The 16,314-nt window shown below is 56.1% G+C and overlaps 2 protein-coding genes across 11 annotated transcripts; one reads left to right on the top strand and one right to left on the bottom strand.

Annotated features, from left to right (window-relative positions):
* The first annotated feature begins 2,916 nt into the window (after nt 1-2,916).
* TMUB2 (transmembrane and ubiquitin like domain containing 2) lies at nt 2,917-7,136 on the top strand. Of its 3 annotated transcripts, none has more exons than XM_030848951.3 (4): nt 2,917-2,979; nt 3,573-3,646; nt 4,948-5,496; nt 5,748-7,136. In XM_030848951.3, exons 2-4 carry the CDS (start codon nt 3,612-3,614, stop codon nt 6,112-6,114), a joined length of 951 nt encoding a protein of 316 aa, XP_030704811.1. In that variant the 5' UTR covers nt 2,917-2,979; nt 3,573-3,611; the 3' UTR covers nt 6,115-7,136. The 3 variants fall into 3 exon arrangements, with proteins under 3 accessions (XP_030704811.1, XP_030704813.1, XP_030704812.1); XM_030848953.3 differs by having other exon boundaries at nt 2,942-3,033; XM_030848952.3 differs by lacking the exon at nt 2,917-2,979 and adding an exon at nt 3,074-3,233.
* Nucleotides 7,086-14,775, bottom strand: ATXN7L3 (ataxin 7 like 3). Of its 8 annotated transcripts, none has more exons than XM_060290329.2 (13): nt 14,513-14,775; nt 13,046-13,156; nt 12,616-12,748; nt 12,241-12,412; nt 11,952-12,049; nt 11,744-11,766; nt 11,372-11,438; nt 11,134-11,219; nt 10,746-10,814; nt 10,433-10,494; nt 10,086-10,157; nt 9,835-9,992; nt 7,086-9,722 (listed from the first exon to the last, which is right to left on the bottom strand). In XM_060290329.2, exons 2-13 carry the CDS (start codon nt 13,094-13,096, stop codon nt 9,574-9,576), a joined length of 1,140 nt encoding a protein of 379 aa, XP_060146312.1. In that variant the 5' UTR covers nt 13,097-13,156; nt 14,513-14,775; the 3' UTR covers nt 7,086-9,573. The 8 variants fall into 8 exon arrangements, with proteins under 8 accessions (XP_060146312.1, XP_060146314.1, XP_060146315.1 ...); XM_060290331.1 differs by having other exon boundaries at nt 11,372-11,417; nt 14,513-14,772; XM_060290332.2 differs by having other exon boundaries at nt 11,134-11,162; nt 14,513-14,770.
* Between the last annotated feature and the right edge of the window lie 1,539 nt (nt 14,776-16,314).

Raw genomic sequence — 16,314 nt, 5'->3', positions numbered from 1 at the left:
CCTTTGACCCAGTAATTCCACTTCCTGGAATTTACCCTAGGGGAAAAAAAATCATGGATGTGTACAAATAACTGTCATAAAGATGTTTATTAAAATGTGGTTTAAAAACAAAATACTGAAAACAATCTAAATGTCTATCCAAGTGAGATGATTAATTTAAAAAAGTATACTGCAACGTGGAAGGTAATACTATTGAGCAGCTATTTAAAACTGTGCTCTGATGCTACAAAAATATTCACCAACATGTGAAATGCTTTACGGTAATAGCTAAGTGAAAATAGTAAGGGACCAAATATTGACAATAAGATTATATTTTATATATATATATATATATATATAAATAAAATACATACATACATAGAGAGGAGGAGAGAGAGAGGGAGGGAGAACTGGATAACTTTAGCTATACCACTAACTGCATAACTTGGACAATTATTTAGTCTCTCTGAGCCTCAGTTTCCAAATCTGTAAAGTGGATACAACATGAGGTACTTGCTAGGGCTCCATGAGATAATGTATGTGAAGTGCTTAGCACAGTACCTGGCATATAATAAACTCTCAAAAGCATTAACAGTGGTTCAACTCAGTGCTTTTTCATTCCCTCAAATATTTATTGAGAGCCCTCGAGCCTGCTGTTCTCTCTATTTGGAACTTCACTTGGTAAATCTGTACTCATTCTTCAAAATTTTCTTTAACTGTACTATGATGCCCTGCCTTCTCCTGTGTTCATCACAATAAAAACACTAAACTTTAAATCCAAAACGTACATTTATGCAGAAATTGAAACAGTACCTTTTATCTCACAAACATAATGTTGATCAAAAGAAGTCAGACAAAGGAATTGAAAGCAGGAACTCAAACAGATACTTGTACATCAGTGCTCACAGCAACGTTATTTATAATACCCCAAAGGTGGAAACAACACAAATGTCCATTGATAGATAAATGGATAAAGAAAATGTGGTATATACATACAATGGACTATTACTCAGCCTTAAAAAGGAATGGAATGATATGGTCTATAACGTGGATGATCCTTGAAAACATGCTAAGTGAAATATACCAGACAAAAAAGGACAAATATTGTATGATCCCACTTACACGAGATAGCTAGAATAGGCAAATTCATAGAGACAGAAAGTAGAAATAAAGGGGGGAGGAGGGAAAGGAAATGGATAAATAAAGGAAATGGATAGTGATGATGGGTGCACAACATTGTGAATTAATGTCACTGAATTAGCCACTTACAAATGGTTAAAATGGACTTCCCTGGTGGCGCAGTGGTTGAGAGTCCGCCTGCTGATGCAGGGGATACGGGTTCGTGCCCCGGTCCGGGAGGATCCCGCGTGCCGCGGAGCGGCTGGGCCCGTGAGCCATGGCCGCTGGGCCTGCGCGTCCGGAGCCTGTGCTCTGCGGCGGGAGAGGCCACAACGGTGAGAGGCTCGCGTACTGCAAGAAAAAAAAAAAGGTTAAAATGGTAAATTTCATGTATATTTTACCACAATAAGAAAAGACTGAAAAAGAAAAAAAGAAGCCGGACGCCAAAGAGTACATACTGTTTGATTCCACTTATACAAAATACAAAAACAGAAAACTATGGTGACAGAAATCATAGTAGTGACTACTCTTTGCAAGTTAGTGGCGAAGAGGCCTGAAGGGCAGTTCTGGGGTCATTTTCTATTTCTTTCTTTCTTTATTTTTGGCTGCATTGGGTCTTTGTTGCTGCGCACGGGCTTTCTCTAGTTGTGGCGAGCGGGGGCTACTCTTCGTTGCGGTGCGCGGGCTTCTCATTGCAGTGATTTCTCTTGTTGGGGAGCACGGGCTCTAGGCGCACGAGCTTCTGTAGTTGTGGCACGCGGGCTCAGTAGTTGTGGCACGTGGGCTCAGTAGTTGTCGCTCGTGGGCTCTAGAGCACAGGCTCAGTAGTTGTGGCGCACGGGCTTAGTTGCTCCGCGGCAAGAGGCATCTTCCTGGACCAGGGCTCGAATCCGTGTCGACTGCATCGGCAGGAGGATTCTTAACCATTGTACCACCAGGGAAGCCCTCATTTTCTATTTCTTGATCTGAGTCCTGTTTCCACCGATGTGTTCAGTTGGTGAAAACTAACGAGCTCTTCGCTTTTGAGTTTTCCCGTCAGCATTATTTACACTTCAATCAATAGTTCACCGGAAAACAACAGCAAAAACCCCAAAACGTCTTTAGAACAAATTTTAATTTCAAAAATCCGGATAAATTCTTGTAAATTCTTGTAAGCTGAACCTTTTTTCCCTGTCTTTCTTGGGGCTCCTGCTTTTCCTGTGTCCTAAGCCTGCAATGAATCTGTGCCTTCTTTTGAAATGCTTTCTTGCCTTATTTACCAAGGTTCCACACTACCTGGGGCCGCATTCTCGGAGCACCGGCTGGTGACTAAATTGTCTCCTTGTCTGTCATCTCGACTAGCCCTGAGTTGGGCTCTTTGAGATCAGAAAGACCAGTCCCGGCTGATTCCGCTAACCCGGAGCTCAGTGCGCGTTGCAGAGCAGTAGTAAATCCAATCAGCCCGGGAGGCTGGGAGCAAGGCCGGAAGAAAAAGGCTGCGAAGAGGAAAGCGCCGCTCTGGTCTGCCCAGCGGTGCCAGCCCGCTCGGACATCCAGACGCGAAGTCACACCCCTTGCCCAAGCACCTCCCGTAACTCCCTCCTGGCCCCGCCCCTCATCCATGGGCTCCTTAGGCCCCGCCCACCAGGCGTGCCCTTGCCCCGGGAGGGCCAGGATCCCGCCAACAATAACTCCGCCCCTCCTTCCGCTGAGAAACCTGTCCCTTTTATTTAAAGAATACGTTTACGTCAGCCCGCTTTACGTAGCTTGTCGTCATCAGTGCAAGGCGCGGAGGCGGAACTTCCTGTCTCTGGTTCTAACAGCTTCCGGGAGAAGCCGGAAGAGCCCGGACCCTGGACAGAATCAGGGCTAGCCAGCCCCTCCCCCGGCCCCTACAGAAAGGTGAGTCCACGGGCCGTCTTGGCGAAGTCAAAACACTTAGTCTGGCCGCTTCAGGTGAGGATCTCCTTCCTTATCCAGGCACAGTACCGGTCCAGATCCCCTTTAATTTCCCATGTTCCCCCGCGTACTCAAGCCCCGCCCCCAGTCTCCCGGCCCCGCCCCGAAGTGTGAGGGGTGTGGATGGTTTGTGAACCCCTCACCTGACTCTACCCGTCGCGGGCTGGGAGAAGCGGGTTTGGCCACGGCGGCCGGAGGTGGGTGGGCCCACGGACTCCTCTCCAGCGCCGCGGGAATAGGACCGCCCAAACGCGGAGCCTTCGCGTCAGAAAAGGCAGGATCGGGGACCCCTCCTCACCGCGCCGTCAGGGTCGCTCACAGGTTGAGGAGCGAGCAAAGAGGCCTCTGAGGAGGGAGACCTGGGGTCCTGCCCAGTCCCTCCCCTCGAAAGTTCCCTGTGCCTGTGCTAGTCGTTTTTGCCTCTGTTCGCCGCAGTTTCCTTTTCTTTAAATCAGGGTTAATGCCGTTAACCTTCTTACCATTAGGGGTTAGTTGTGGGAGTGATAAATGACTGCTACTGTTTGTTTACTGAACAGTTGCAATGTGCCAGGCACTGTGCTAAGTATTTTGCTTCGATGATTTCCCGTCATCTTCAAAACAACCTTATGAGGTAGGTACTATTTTTAACCCCATTTTACTGATGAGAAAGCTGAGTCTCTGAGAAAATTGTTTGAGGTTACAGAGCTAGTAAGAGGCAAAGGGGGTTATAGTTAGTTTGGGAGTTTTTTTGTTTGTTGTTTTTCCTGATCCCAGGGCCCACGTACTAAATAAGGATGTGAAAAGTATTCAGATGTTGATATGTTCCGCAGTGTTCTTTGAGCAGCTACTGTGGGGTTATGCTGGGCACTACGGTACATGGAGAAATACATGTGAACCTTATCTTCCAGGAGTCTAGTAGAGAGATGGACTGGTAGATAAGTATAATGAAGTTTTATAGGTGCTGTGAGAATAGTCTGGTAATGATAATCATCAGACTGGATTTGCCCAGGGACAGCTTTGAAAGCAGCAGATTCTCCAAGGGAAAGAGTAGGTACTCCAAGGAGCAAGCAGATATCCTTTCTACCTTTCTAAGAAACTGCCGAGGGAGAGCACAGGACAGGAGGGGAGATTGCGATATGCATTGTGAGAGCCATTTTGGAATCTTGTCCGAATCACTTCCATGCAGGTAGTGGTTTTGCATTTGTGAGCCTACAGTGACCCAGGAGGGTGGTGCTTCTGGTGTCTGTTCTGCTTTGCTGCCCGAAGAATTTCGGAGGAGGCAGACACAATGTCCGCTGCATAGTGTCTGTTGATGGCCCCTCCTGGGCTGTCCCTTTGGGTTGGTCTGACTTTGCTTTTGATAAATTAATTTTCTTTGGCTCTTGACATCTGGACGTAGATCCGTGACCGTGAATGAGACTGAGTTCAAATGACACAATCTGGCAAGAGTGGCTGCGCTGTGCCTTCAAAGGGGCCCCAAATAAAACACTCCGGGCTTTTTTGGCTTCTCTGAAGCCACCTTGGAGGCATCTCAGGGGGGGCATAGTTGCTTTACCAATAGATAAAAATCCTAGAGAAACTCAGGGCTCACAGAAGCAAATGTTTTCCCCACCTGCCAAAAAAGCAACGAACAGAAACAGCAGCAGCAGCAGCAACAAAGCTGTAAGGTTTTCCTGATGATCCGTGCTTACTCGGGGGGTGGGAATGTGAGAGAGGAAGGGCGTGGAACCTGAAAGCCAGCGTTTCAGGTTAGAGGCAAGGGGTAAGTCCTTAGCTGTAGATTGGGGGTCCAGAGTTCGGAAGGTCTGTGTCTCTACAGGACACTGAACTCCATTTTCTTTCGGGGCTGAGTCAGTTAGAGCCTAAACAAACAGGAAACCTGCTTGCGACCCCTCATGGCCCTGCTGATGCTGTCCCCCTTTGTTCCCGCAGTGTGGACCCAGTCAGCAGCCAGGCCATGGAGCTCTCTGATGTCACCCTTATTGAGGGTGTGGGTAATGAGGTGACTGTGGTGGCAGGTGTGGCGGTGCTGATTCTAGCCTTGGTCCTAGCTTGGCTCTCTACCTACGTAGCCGACAGCGGTAGCAGCCAGCTCCTGGGCACTATTGTGTCAGCTGGCGACACATCCGTCCTCCACCTGGGGCATGTGGACCATCTGGTGGCGGGCCAAGTCACCCCAGAGCCAACCGAACTCCCACATCCATCAGAGGGTAATGATGAGAAGGCGGAAGAGGCTGGCGAAGGTGGGGGAGACTCCACAGGGGAACCCGGAGCTGGGGGTGGTATTGAGCCCAGCCTTGAGCATCTGCTTGACATCCAAGGCCTGCCCAAAAGACAAGCGGGCCCGGGGAGCAGCGGTCCAGAGGTGCCGCAGAGATCTGAGGATAGCGCCTGCCTCATCAATGTGCGGCTCAAATTCCTCAACGACACCGAGGAGCTGGCTGTGGCCAGGCCGGAGGATACTGTGGGTGCTCTGAAGAGGTAGGTGGGCTGGGAAGTGGGAGGCTGCTTGCACCCCATGCCCCCAGCCCTCGGTCTTCTCGGAGGAGGCTGATACAGACGTGGGAGCAGCAGGGAAGCGTCAGGTGCGGCCCTTACAGGGCGGGTGGGGGAGTACTTCCTTAGAAAGCCACCCTGCAGTTTCCCCCAGTGCCTTGCTTTGTTGGTCCAGGCCTTCCGGCCTTCTCATTCCTTGCCCTCTGTCTGTCCTTCTGTCTGTCTCATCCTTACAGTAAATACTTCCCTGGACAAGAAAGCCAGATGAAACTGATCTACCAGGGCCGCCTGCTGCAGGACCCAGGCCGCACACTGCGTTCCCTGAACATTACCGACAACTGTGTGATTCACTGTCACCACTCACCCCTTGGGTCAGCTGTTCCAGGCCCCTCGGCCTCCCTGGCCCCCTCTTCAGCCACTGAGCCTCCCAGCCTCGGCGTCAGTGTGGGCAGCCTCATGGTGCCTGTGTTTGTGGTGCTGTTGGGTGTGGTGTGGTACTTCCGTATCAATTACCGTCAGTTCTTCACAGCACCTGCCACTGTCTCCCTGGTGGGGGTCACTGTCTTCTTCAGCTTCCTAGTATTTGGGATGTATGGACGATAAGGACCGTAGGGAGAAAATGAAAGGCGTGGTCTTCCTCCTTTATGGCCTCCCCCCTTTCCTGGCCAGAGCTGGGCCCAAGGGCCTGGGAGGGAAGGGTGGAAAGGATGTGGTGGGTCCCCCTCCATAGGACCCAGGAGGCAGGCACGGGGCCTCCCCTTCACGTCCACGAGGGTACAGACATCCCCTCTGTGCAAGTACAACTCAGGTAGAAATGAGAATGTCATCTTCCTTCACTTTTAAGGTCCTGAAGTTCAGAGGTGAGCTGGTGTTCCAGCTCAGTGGGGAGCCTGGGCTCTGAGGATTCCCTCCCAGCCGTGGCCCTAGCTCTTTCCATTATCCTGCATGTCTGCTCCCCAGCCCCCAGGGCTGCCTGTCAGGGCAGTTCAGCATGGCCCCAGCATACTTCTCTAGGGAGCCTGGAGTATCTTTCGGTTCCCTAGTGGAATATCCATCTTTTGAGACTGAAATCACATGGGCAGGAGTGAAGTGTCAGCCTTCCCTGTAGGCACCTGGCCACCTCCACCTTCTCCCTCCCCCCCGTAGCGGGAATAGGGTGTTCTCTGTGTTCTGGATGGTTTCCAGTGTTCTTTTCTTTTCAAAGCACTTTGCTTATATTCTTTTAAAAAAAAAATAGTCCCTTATAGAGCTCAGTCAGGAAGGGGATTGGGGCACAAAGCCAAGCCCCCAGCATTGGGAGAGGCCGGGCCACAGCTGCTGCTACCCTAGGCCTAAGGCTGTAAGCAAGAGGCAGCTCTGGCCCTCAGCCAGTGTCCTACTCTGCCCAGCTCCAAGGACGAGCTCTGGGTATGGAGCACTGGGCCCCAGGCCCTTGCCTCTGGGGCTCTTGGATGGAGGGCCGTATCTGTGACTGAATAAAGTTCCACTTTGTGGCCGTGGAGTCTCCTGTGACATTGAGAGAACGCTGTTGCTCTGCCCCCAGCAACACGGGAATGAGGGTGGGTAGGCCGGGCTACCAACGGGAGATGCAGTTTATTTACACCAGCAGCCATGGGGGCAGGGGGAATACACAGCGTTTACAAAGTTAGCTACCTGTACAGGATGGATTACATATGCAAAAATAAAAATCTCAAGACCACAGGACAGCGTGAGCCCCACCCCCCTCCCCCAATGACCCCAGCATGCGGTAATGCCAGGCGGGTGGCCCCTGGGCATGCGGGGGGGAGTGATGCATGGAAGGAAAAGCCACCGGCCATGGAAATTAGTACAGAACCCCCCCACACACACTCAGACACATGATAGAATACAGGGTGGACGACACCTAGCCGGGGTGGGAAGGATGGGAATTGAAACCCACACAGCCTGCTGTTAGAGGGAAGGGAGTGGGGAGCTCCTAGCCCCTGTTCAACTACATGGTAGGGGGGGCACACTCTCCCCGGAAGGAAAGGGGTTTGCTCCCTCAGGGTCTCTGCTGGACCAAGCCCATCTCTTACCCAGCCTGGGCAGGGGGCTCTGCCCTGAGGGCGGGCCAGGGAACAATGGGGAAGTGGATGTGGACAAACCAGTTCCCAAACTACTTCCCACTTCTCCCTCCTCCAACCAGAAGGGGGAAAGGGAGAGGCCAGAGGTGAAAGGGTGTACTTATTAGGGCCTGAGCTGCAGCTGCCTCTCAGAAGGAAGAGTGGCCCGCGGCCTTCCTCCCTTCACCTTCAACCTACTCCCAAGTCTTCATTTGGGAGCAGGCTGGAGGCTGGCTGAGATCCTCCTTTCCGTCTGGCTTCCCTTAGAGGGAGAAGGCTGTGGAAGAGCGAGAACAGAGGAGCCCAGGCCCCAGGATTTATTCTAACTCCTGCCAAAATTTGGCTTTTTAAAAAATAATCAACAATTCTTGGGTTAAAAACCAGTTTGTAACCAGGCATCAGCCACAATCAGAGCCACCCCAGGGGGAGATTGGGGTTCCAGACAGGGTACTACAGCCCTATCTCTTGTTCCCTTAACCCTCTAGGGTCCCTAACCCAAATCAGTCCAACCAGTCCTGGGTACTAGCTACCCAAATGTGGGATGGCTCCTCCTGGGAGGAGGACAGGGGACACGTCCTGCGAGTGCCAGAGAACATGGCTCAGGGTCAACTCCATCCCTGTGTCAGTCAGCTCTGCTTCCCGCCCAGACTGCAGGCCTCCAGCTCGGCTCCTGAGAGCCACGGTGCCCGCGTGGAGGTGGGACGATACATCTCTTCAGGATGTAGACCAGGCAGGTGGGCACACTGGCACACAGTCCCACAGAGGGGCACTGTCTAGGCGTGGCACCCCTTCCCCCTCCGCTGACAGCCCAGAGCACAGAGACCACCCTCTCTTCCTGCCCCACTCCTAGCAAGGGGGGAGAAGTACAAGAGCAGGATTTTCCTCAGAGCCCCAAACCACAAGTACAGAATAAATAACTTAAAAGCGGCTAAGGAAGGGGAAACAGGGCAGGCTTCAGAGGCAGGAGCATCGAGAGAGGAACTGGAGCTGGTCAAGGTTAAAGAGGGGGTGGCAAGCAGCAGTTGGGAACTTGGGCTGCCCTGGTAGGGCAGTGGGGCAGGGTAGGCAGGAGGAACATGGGGCCACCCCAGGAGGGTGAGGCTGGGCCCCTTCCTGGGGCAGGGAATGAGGTAAGAAAACATTTCAAATAAAGCAGCACCGTTCCCTCTCACCTTGGGGCCCCACTCCTCGCCAGCCCTGGGTCAGGGAGGAGAGGTAGGGGGGGAGTCATTTTGATACACAGCTCCCTCTTCCTACCCTCCCCCTGCCCTTGAAGCTGTAGAGGCTGGAGGCCCTTTCCTGGCACCCAACAACAAAAGGACAGCTCCCGCTGCCAAGGAGGCCCATGGGGACTGAGGGGAAAGGGCTGCCCCTGTGAGGGGCAGGGAAGGCGGCGGCAGTTCTGGACGCCTACCTCAGCAGACAGCTCGCTGTGCCTGCCTACCCCTGGGATGGGGGCGTTTGATAGGCTTCTTCTGCACACAGACAGGACACGCCCAGCCCTGCTCCTCAGCTGCAAGCACCGGACCCATTCACATTGCTGAGGGCAGCTGGGGGAGGCCCCCTCCAGGCTCAGCTTCCAACCCACCGCCTCCCGGGTAGCCACGATGCTCCTCGGCAGGGCTTAGTCCAGTTCCTGGGGTGGGGGGCAGCAGTGCCCTGGCACAGTGCCCAGGTCAGGCCCCTGGCCTAGCTGGACATCCAGTAACTCACAGAATAAATAGGAAAACCGCCTCCCCACCGAACTTATGTCCAAGGCATAATACGTCCAGGTCTGAGTCCTGCACGCCGAGGGCTCGTGCTCCTTCGCAGAAGACCCTGACACCCCCCAGGGGTGCATAATTGGATCCTCTGCCTGCCTGGCCCACCAAACTTCCCAAGCCCAAACCCCCAGCAGCCGTCCATTTGCCAGGCTATGCCACCTGGGTGGGGGTCGGGAGGGAGGGCTCTGCTCAGCCAAAGGCTATCCCTTGCACCCGAGTCAGTTGATGTCATCGTAGATGCTGGGCGTCGGGGGTGCCGGAGGCTTTGGCTTTTTCTTCTTGTTGGAGCCCAGGCCAGAGGCAGTCCCTACCAGGCTCAGATGGGATTTCTTTTTCTTGGTTTTCCGTGACTCGGAGCTGTTGGTACCTGAAGAGAAGGAGGCGCGAGGGTTGAGGGAGGGTCGTGGCAGGGGAACGCAAGGTGCTCCCCGTCCTTGGCTTCGGGCAGAGAGCCCCTGGGGCCCAGCTGTATCACCTACCTAGACCCCATCCCTGATTCTCACTCGTCTTGGAGGAACCTGAATCAGAGGGTGAGAGATCGGAGGAGCCATCCCACTGAAGCCGGCTGATCAGGGCCTGGCTGTCAGTCATGTCAAAGCTGTCATTATCCAGGGAACTCTCGACCTCTGGAAGGACGCTGGAAAGGGAAGAGGCCAGAGAAGGGCTTCAGGGATACCAATCGTCATCCTTAATCTCCACAACCCACCACCTTTCCTGGAGGGTCACTCACGCCGAGGGTCCAAGGAAATAAATCCGCACGGCTCGCCGCTGCTCATCCGTGTGCTGGGGGCAGCGCAGGGACCTGGTGGGGAGAGAATTATCAGACCCTGACAAGGCAGGAAGGGTCTGAGGAATGCAGGTGAAGGCCCTCCCCTCAGCAGAGGTGGGAGGGGTGGACACAGGCAGGGAAGGGATGAACGGAGAGCCCCCAGATTGTGGCCTAAGGCCTGACCATTAGAAGAGGGGAGGGGAAGGGTGGGAGTCCCACTGCTCAAGTCCAGGGGTACTCCCGACCCGTGTGCCCAGGGTGAGTGTGCAGGAGGGCCCCCTGGCCCTGTTCCTAGGTTCTGAGCTCACCTTGTGCACATCTTCTTGGTGTGTTCAGAAATCACCCCACATTGCTGGAAGAGGAATATAAGCTGAAAGGAGGGATGGAGGAAAGCCTACTCTAGACACTAGACATTCTCTTCTGTACACATGCTAGACTGTAAGCAGAAATGGCCCCAGGGTGTCCACGGCAGACGGCCCCAGACCACCAATGGCCAGGAAGCCTAATTCCAGAGAGAGACCTAGGTGCCCTCACTGCCACGTCAGCAGCCTCTTTCAGGGCCTCAACCACTGCCTGTGGCTCAGCTCGCTCCCGAGGGCCTCCCCTTCCCTGGTCCCTCACCGTGGTGAGCAGGCTACGCAGCTCCTCCGGCCCCAGGGTCTCGTAGCTGATCCCAGTTGAGTTGTTATACTGGGCAAGAACCAGAGATACAGGTTAGAGAAGGGGCAGCCAAAGAAGGGAGGTTGCGGGGGGGGGTGCAGAATCAGTCCCTCTCATCCCTTCCTAAGTGAGAAGGCCTTAAGACTGTCCAGCAGTTTTCCAACAATCCCTTTCATCCCACCTGCACAGGGGTAAGGGGTTGGGACCTACAGAGAACATACATGTGCAAGACCTAAATACCCCATCTAGTGCTTCTGGCTGTCAGCATTCTGATCCCCACTTGTCCAATCCCACGCAACTCGCAACAAGGACAATGAGAGGGAACCTACAAGGGGCAGCCCCTACTCACCTTAAAAGGATCCGAATTGCTAAGTTCCCCTGAAGAAGAAAAAAGAAGGGGAAGGGTGTTTGATGCAGAGGTACAGACAGAGAACCCTGAAAATAACCAGAGAGGAAGTGGGGGTGACAGAAGGATCACAGGCCCTCCCTCGATACCCCAGCCCGCCCCCTGCGCCCCCCTCTGCCCTCCAGCAATGAGTCCCAGAAGACACAGCTAGAATCACTCCCGTTGTTCCAGCCCCACTTACCATTTTTGTGTTTTAAAGACTTGGATCTTCGAGGGGAATTGGGGTTCTGGAATGGGAGATACCATAGCTTTGGGGAAAGGGTAACGATAAGGGGGAGCCGAGAACCCAGGGAAGGAAAAAAGATTTGACAAAGAAGCATCCTCAAATCCCTACCCTTCCCCATCAGTAAGAGGCCCGTCTACCCAGACTCCCTCCTCCCACCTTCCCCCAAGGCCTCTGCTGCCCTCCTGCCCACCAGACACCCTCATCCCAGAACCCAGAGAGGTACCCAGTGACCTCAGACTTGAGTCAAGACACCCGAGGACTCCCTACCCAAAGGGGAGGGTATGTGTCCTTCGCCCAAATCTCCCTCATGCTTGCCCCAGCTCTCACCTTGTCTGATTTCCTCTTCTTGGCTGTGTAGGACAAAAGGATAAAAGGTAGGGTCACTTTAAGTTCCCAATCTAAGGGCACCTAAAGCAAAGTACAAAGCTACACTCTCCCCCCTCATTCAGGATAACAACTTGTGACCGTTACATACCCAATTCCTGCGAGCCCGCCTCACCCCAATGGCCCCCAAATTCCCCAGATCCCCAAACACCTTTCTTCTCTGAGCCATAGGACCAGTCGTTGTCATTGATGTCATCGTTATCCTCTTGGTCACTCTCAGACTTGTTCATGTTGTTGCTATTGGCAATCCTGCCAAGGGTAGGGAAGAGGAAGGGTCAAGGCTGCCACCTCTCTGCCCCCGACTTCACAGGTAGAGTGGAGCATCTGGGGCCAAGCGTGACCCACCCTCTGCGCCCTACAAATGCCCCTGGAGGGCTACACCATGGGACGGGCTGCAAAAGGCGAGCCACTCTGGTTCTAGCAGGGGGAGAAGCCCTCACCGGCGGTTGGCGATTCGACTGCTGTTCCGACCCATTCCCAGGCACTTCTCCAGATGGGGAGCAAAACGGGAGGCGGCAATGCTGCGGCTGCAATTGGGGCAAACACACTCCTTGCTCTTCCACTGGTTGAAAACCTGTCCAAAGATGTCCAACCCCGGCTGGTCCACGATCTCTGGGGACAGGAGAGGCGTGTCGATCAGGGCGGGCAGGGGACCCTCACCTCTCGTTCCCACCCATGGCCCCACGGCCTCTTCAAAGCCCCTGCCTAAGCTCACAGGAGCTCCACGTTCTACATGTGGTGCGGCTGCCAGAGAAGGACCCTCCAAGCACTCCCAGGACAGGGCTAGACTGCTCTCCTTCAACCCTGAAGCTCACCAAAATCCTTCATGCTATCAGGGTCCGTGTCGTCCAGGAAGAAATAGCCACACTTGACAGCCCGGTGTACCTCAAAGCAGAATCCCAAACAAGAATCCTCGACCAGGTCCGCGTATATCTCCTGAGCGATGGCCTGGGCCCAGGGGAGAACATCCAGGGTCACAAGAGTCATAGTCCCATGGACTGAGAGCAACTCTCACCAACCAATCTCCTGCCAATTCGCCCTAGTCAAAAGTAGTGCTTTCTCTGCCATTTTCCCCATCTTGACTTCGAGTTCTTTCTTCTTCTGGATCCTCGGGCCTTCTTAGCTGGCTATTCCCTTTAAGGAACAAGGCTGACTACCCAAATTCCTCTCTGGTGCGGATGCCAGATAAAGTAACGAAGAAACATCAAGAGAAAGAACTGGAGGCACACGTGGGGGAGCCCTCACCTCTAGTTTGCTGTTATCCAGGCCAGACAAAGACATTTCCTCCATTTTCATTTGTAAACTCTTGTGGAGACGGCGCTCTGACTGCTCATAGCACAGCGGGCGGCAACACGGCTGCACACATGGGGGTGGGGGTGTTGGTGTGAGTCCAAGACACCTCTGATGACTGCCACCTCCCCTCCGCACCTCGCTGCCCAGAGCTCGATGGTGGCATCGGGATCTACCTCTCCCTAAAGCCTAGGCTCACTAAGTCTGGATGGTCCTTCAGGGCCTGAAACCCAAGGGCGGCCTAGTCCTTCCCAAGCCTGAACTCAGGCCCTGGACTCTACTGCCAATCAGAGTCTGGGTCTACAGGAGGCAGCAGCTCCCCCCAGGTCCCCAAAACTCGAACCCCTCTTCGATACCCATGGTGCAATGCAGCAGGGGGAGGAGAAGGAACTCTAAGGCCTCAAAGCAAACCCACAGGGTGTGGCAAAGAACTGCACAGACTCCTAAATACACTCCCCTCCCTTCGCTAGGCTCTCCTCAGAGCCACCTCTGCTTTCAGCCAGGATGTCCACTTGGGGGGGTACTGCTACCAGAAGTAGGAATGGCCCTAGGACCCTACAACCTTCACCCCACTCTATCTTCCCTTGCAATAAGCCTGCCACTACAGAAGGGGAGCAGAGCCCACAGAAATCTAGAGCTAAAGGGGCATTTCTAGCCACCATGAGCAAGAGGAGGTAGAGTCCGGTGGGATGGCAGGCCAAGAGTGGGCACTCCCCTTACCTGTTCTTCTTTTAGATAACCACCCTCCCTCCCTCAGGACCAGCCCGGAAGTCTCTCCAAGAGCCCCAAAGTCCAGGAATCCCCACCAAAGGATTCAGAAACAGCGCCCACAGTCCGGGGCCCCTCTGAACGGTGGGTACGAGTTTAAGGAGCTGCCGGCCTAGAGTGGGGTGGGGACTGACAAATGAGCCGGGGGCACTGGGGAGGGTAGGAGGCCGGGCCTCGGCTCTTCCCCCGTCCCTGCGGCACTGCTGCTGCATCATACCAACTGGGGGGAGGAGAGCCGAGCCGCCGGAGGCCGGCGCCGGTCCGGGACAGACCGACCCTTAGAGAGTGGGCAGAGTGGGACGCGTCCCGGCCCCTCTTCCTCCCCGCCCGCCGACAGCCCCGGCCGGCCGGGGAGAGGAGTCCGGGAGGGTGTCTCTATTGTCCCGGGGGCTGGGGCCTGGCTCCCTAACAAAGGCCCCGCGCCCCCTCCCCGGCCGGCCCTGCCCCGCCCAGGGGGGACCCAGACAGGGGGAGAGCGGGGGGACCCGGCCGGGCCGGGAAGCCGGGGGAAGCCGGGCGTTTCCGCGGCGGCCCGGGGGGAGGGGAAGGGGCGCTGACCCAGACCTGGGGGGAGGGGGCCCAAGCCCCGCCTCGGGCCCCGCCCCCCGCCCCCCGCAGGCCCCTCCCCCGTCCCCGTCTCCGTCCCGTACTCACCCCGCCCGGGGGGCCGCGCCGGGGCCCGGCGGCCTCTCAGGGCCGCGTCCTCCGGCGGCGGCGGCGGCGGCGGCTGCTCCGGAGCCCCATGTCCGTCGGTCCGTCCTCGCCTCTCCCCGGGGCCCAGGGCCCGGGGCCGGGGGGTCGGGCCGCCCCCCCGCCTCGCCGCCTCACCGGGCGGCCATGGCCCCTTCCCCTCCCTTCTCGTCCCGTCGCCGCCTCCTCCTCCTCACCTCACCCCGCCCGCGCGCAGTCCGCGCGCCGTCCGCGCGCCCCTCCCCCCGCCCCCCACTCCAGCCCGCCTCTCCCGGGCGGGGGGTGCGGCGCGAGCCCGGAGCGCGCGCGCGTGCCGCGACCGGAGGATGGATGGATGGAGCGAGCGAGAACGCGAGCGTGCGCGCGCGCGCCCCTCTCCCCCCTCCCTTCGCGCGGGCGCGAGGCCAAGCGCGAGCGCGCTCCAACCTCCTCCTCTTCCTCCTCCCGCCCCTCCTCAACACCCCGCCCCCGCCCTCCCTTCCTCTTCCTTCTTTCGCTTTCGCGCGCCCAGCGACTGCTCGCGCCTGCTAGAAGGGCCCGAGCGCGTGCATCTGCCCCGCGGCCGCAGCTCGGCAGCATTTGCTCCAGGGGGCGGGGACCGGGCGGGGAGGAGGGGCGCCACGCCGCCGTCCAAAGTACCGGCGGACGGGGACGGGGGCGGGGAGATGGGCGGGGCCTTCGGGAGCCACCTCGGCCAATTGCCGTCTCGCCCCGGCCCGGCCGGCCCAATAGGATGGCGGTGGGTGGAGCGGCGTTCAAGGTGAGGTGCGCGGTGCGCTGGGGGCGGAGACGTTGTGCCGTCCCGGCCGGCTCCGGGGCGGGGGCAGCGGGTGGCGTCGAAAGAGAGCGCCGGCTCCCAGCCGAGCCTGGGACGCCTTCCGGCCCAGGCTCCCCCGCCCTTCTCTCCGGGCTCCCGGCTCTTTTTCCCCCCCAGCGCCCCCACCCCGGAGTTCACCCCGAAGCGTGCAGTCGCTTCTGTGAAGAGGCCAGAGTTGAAGTGGGACGCAGCAACTCAGGCCAGAAAACCTGAAGGGGGCTCGTCCGAGCCTCGGTTCCCCGTGTTCCTGGGCGGGTCTCAGCCCACTCCAGGCCTGAGAACCAACAGACGCCCGAGATGAGGGTCCTCCGCTGAGGGCAGAGGCCGAGCTGTGCCAGTCTGAGCGGAGCGCCCTCCCCGCCGTCATCCTAATTTAGATACCACACCTGCTCGCCTTTCCTGCTTCCGGAACCCACGCTGGACCGCCCCCCCCCCCACCTCTTCTCTCCACAGCTTGCCAGTCAGTGGCCAGACCCTTACTCCGACCCAGTTCTACTCCCCAGTGTGTGCCCATATCCGCGCGCTCTCACAGTCCCTCTTCTGGAGCAAAGGGCCTTTCCCAGCCGCAGTAGATGCTTAGACTGGCGCTTCCATCTCAGTTACTCTCTGTGTCTGGAGTCCTAAAACGGGTATATGACAGCCCTCTTCCTTCAGAAGATGAGATTAAATGAGGAAAGTCTTAAATCACATACTTTGGGACCATCACTGATTCTTTAGTCTTCAGCAAGCATTTATAGAGGCAGTAGTCCTAAGTGATTAAGACCAGGAATCATCTGAATTTAAATCTGTGGACTTGACAAACGAACTTGAGCAAACGAGCTCTCTGTTGCCCCAGTTTACACTGTTGTCACCGGGTATATGATAGTACCTATCTCATTAGGTTGTTGTGGGGATTGACAAGTCAGTGCCTGAGAAACTCGGCTCAGTGTGTTTGATAAATCTTAGCTGT

The sequence above is a fragment of the Globicephala melas genome, chromosome 20 (assembly GCF_963455315.2).
Source record: "Globicephala melas chromosome 20, mGloMel1.2, whole genome shotgun sequence".
In the NCBI taxonomy this organism is placed as follows: domain Eukaryota; kingdom Metazoa; phylum Chordata; class Mammalia; order Artiodactyla; family Delphinidae; genus Globicephala; species Globicephala melas.
The sequence above is the reverse complement of the archived record's forward strand: the minus strand, read 5'-3'. Positions and strand labels throughout refer to the sequence as shown.

What these genes read in the sequence shown, in the direction of transcription:
- ATXN7L3 (XM_060290329.2), bottom strand. Translation starts at nt 13,096, where the DNA reads ATGAAAATGGAGGAAATGTCTTTGTCTGGCCTGGATAACAGCAAACTA. An exon ending in TGATAGCATGAAGGATTTTG is followed by an intron (nt 12,413 to 12,615) that starts GTGAGCTTCAGG and finishes TCCTGTCCCCAG; the next exon opens with AGATCGTGGACCAGCCGGGG. An exon ending in GCAATTCGGATCCTTTTAAG is followed by an intron (nt 10,815 to 11,133) that starts GTGAGTAGGGGC and finishes GTTCTTGCCCAG; the next exon opens with TATAACAACTCAACTGGGAT.
- TMUB2 (XM_030848951.3), top strand. Translation starts at nt 3,612, where the DNA reads ATGATTTCCCGTCATCTTCAAAACAACCTTATGAG. An exon ending in CTTCAAAACAACCTTATGAG is followed by an intron (nt 3,647 to 4,947) that starts GTAGGTACTATT and finishes TTGTTCCCGCAG; the next exon opens with TGTGGACCCAGTCAGCAGCC. An exon ending in ACTGTGGGTGCTCTGAAGAG is followed by an intron (nt 5,497 to 5,747) that starts GTAGGTGGGCTG and finishes TCATCCTTACAG; the next exon opens with TAAATACTTCCCTGGACAAG.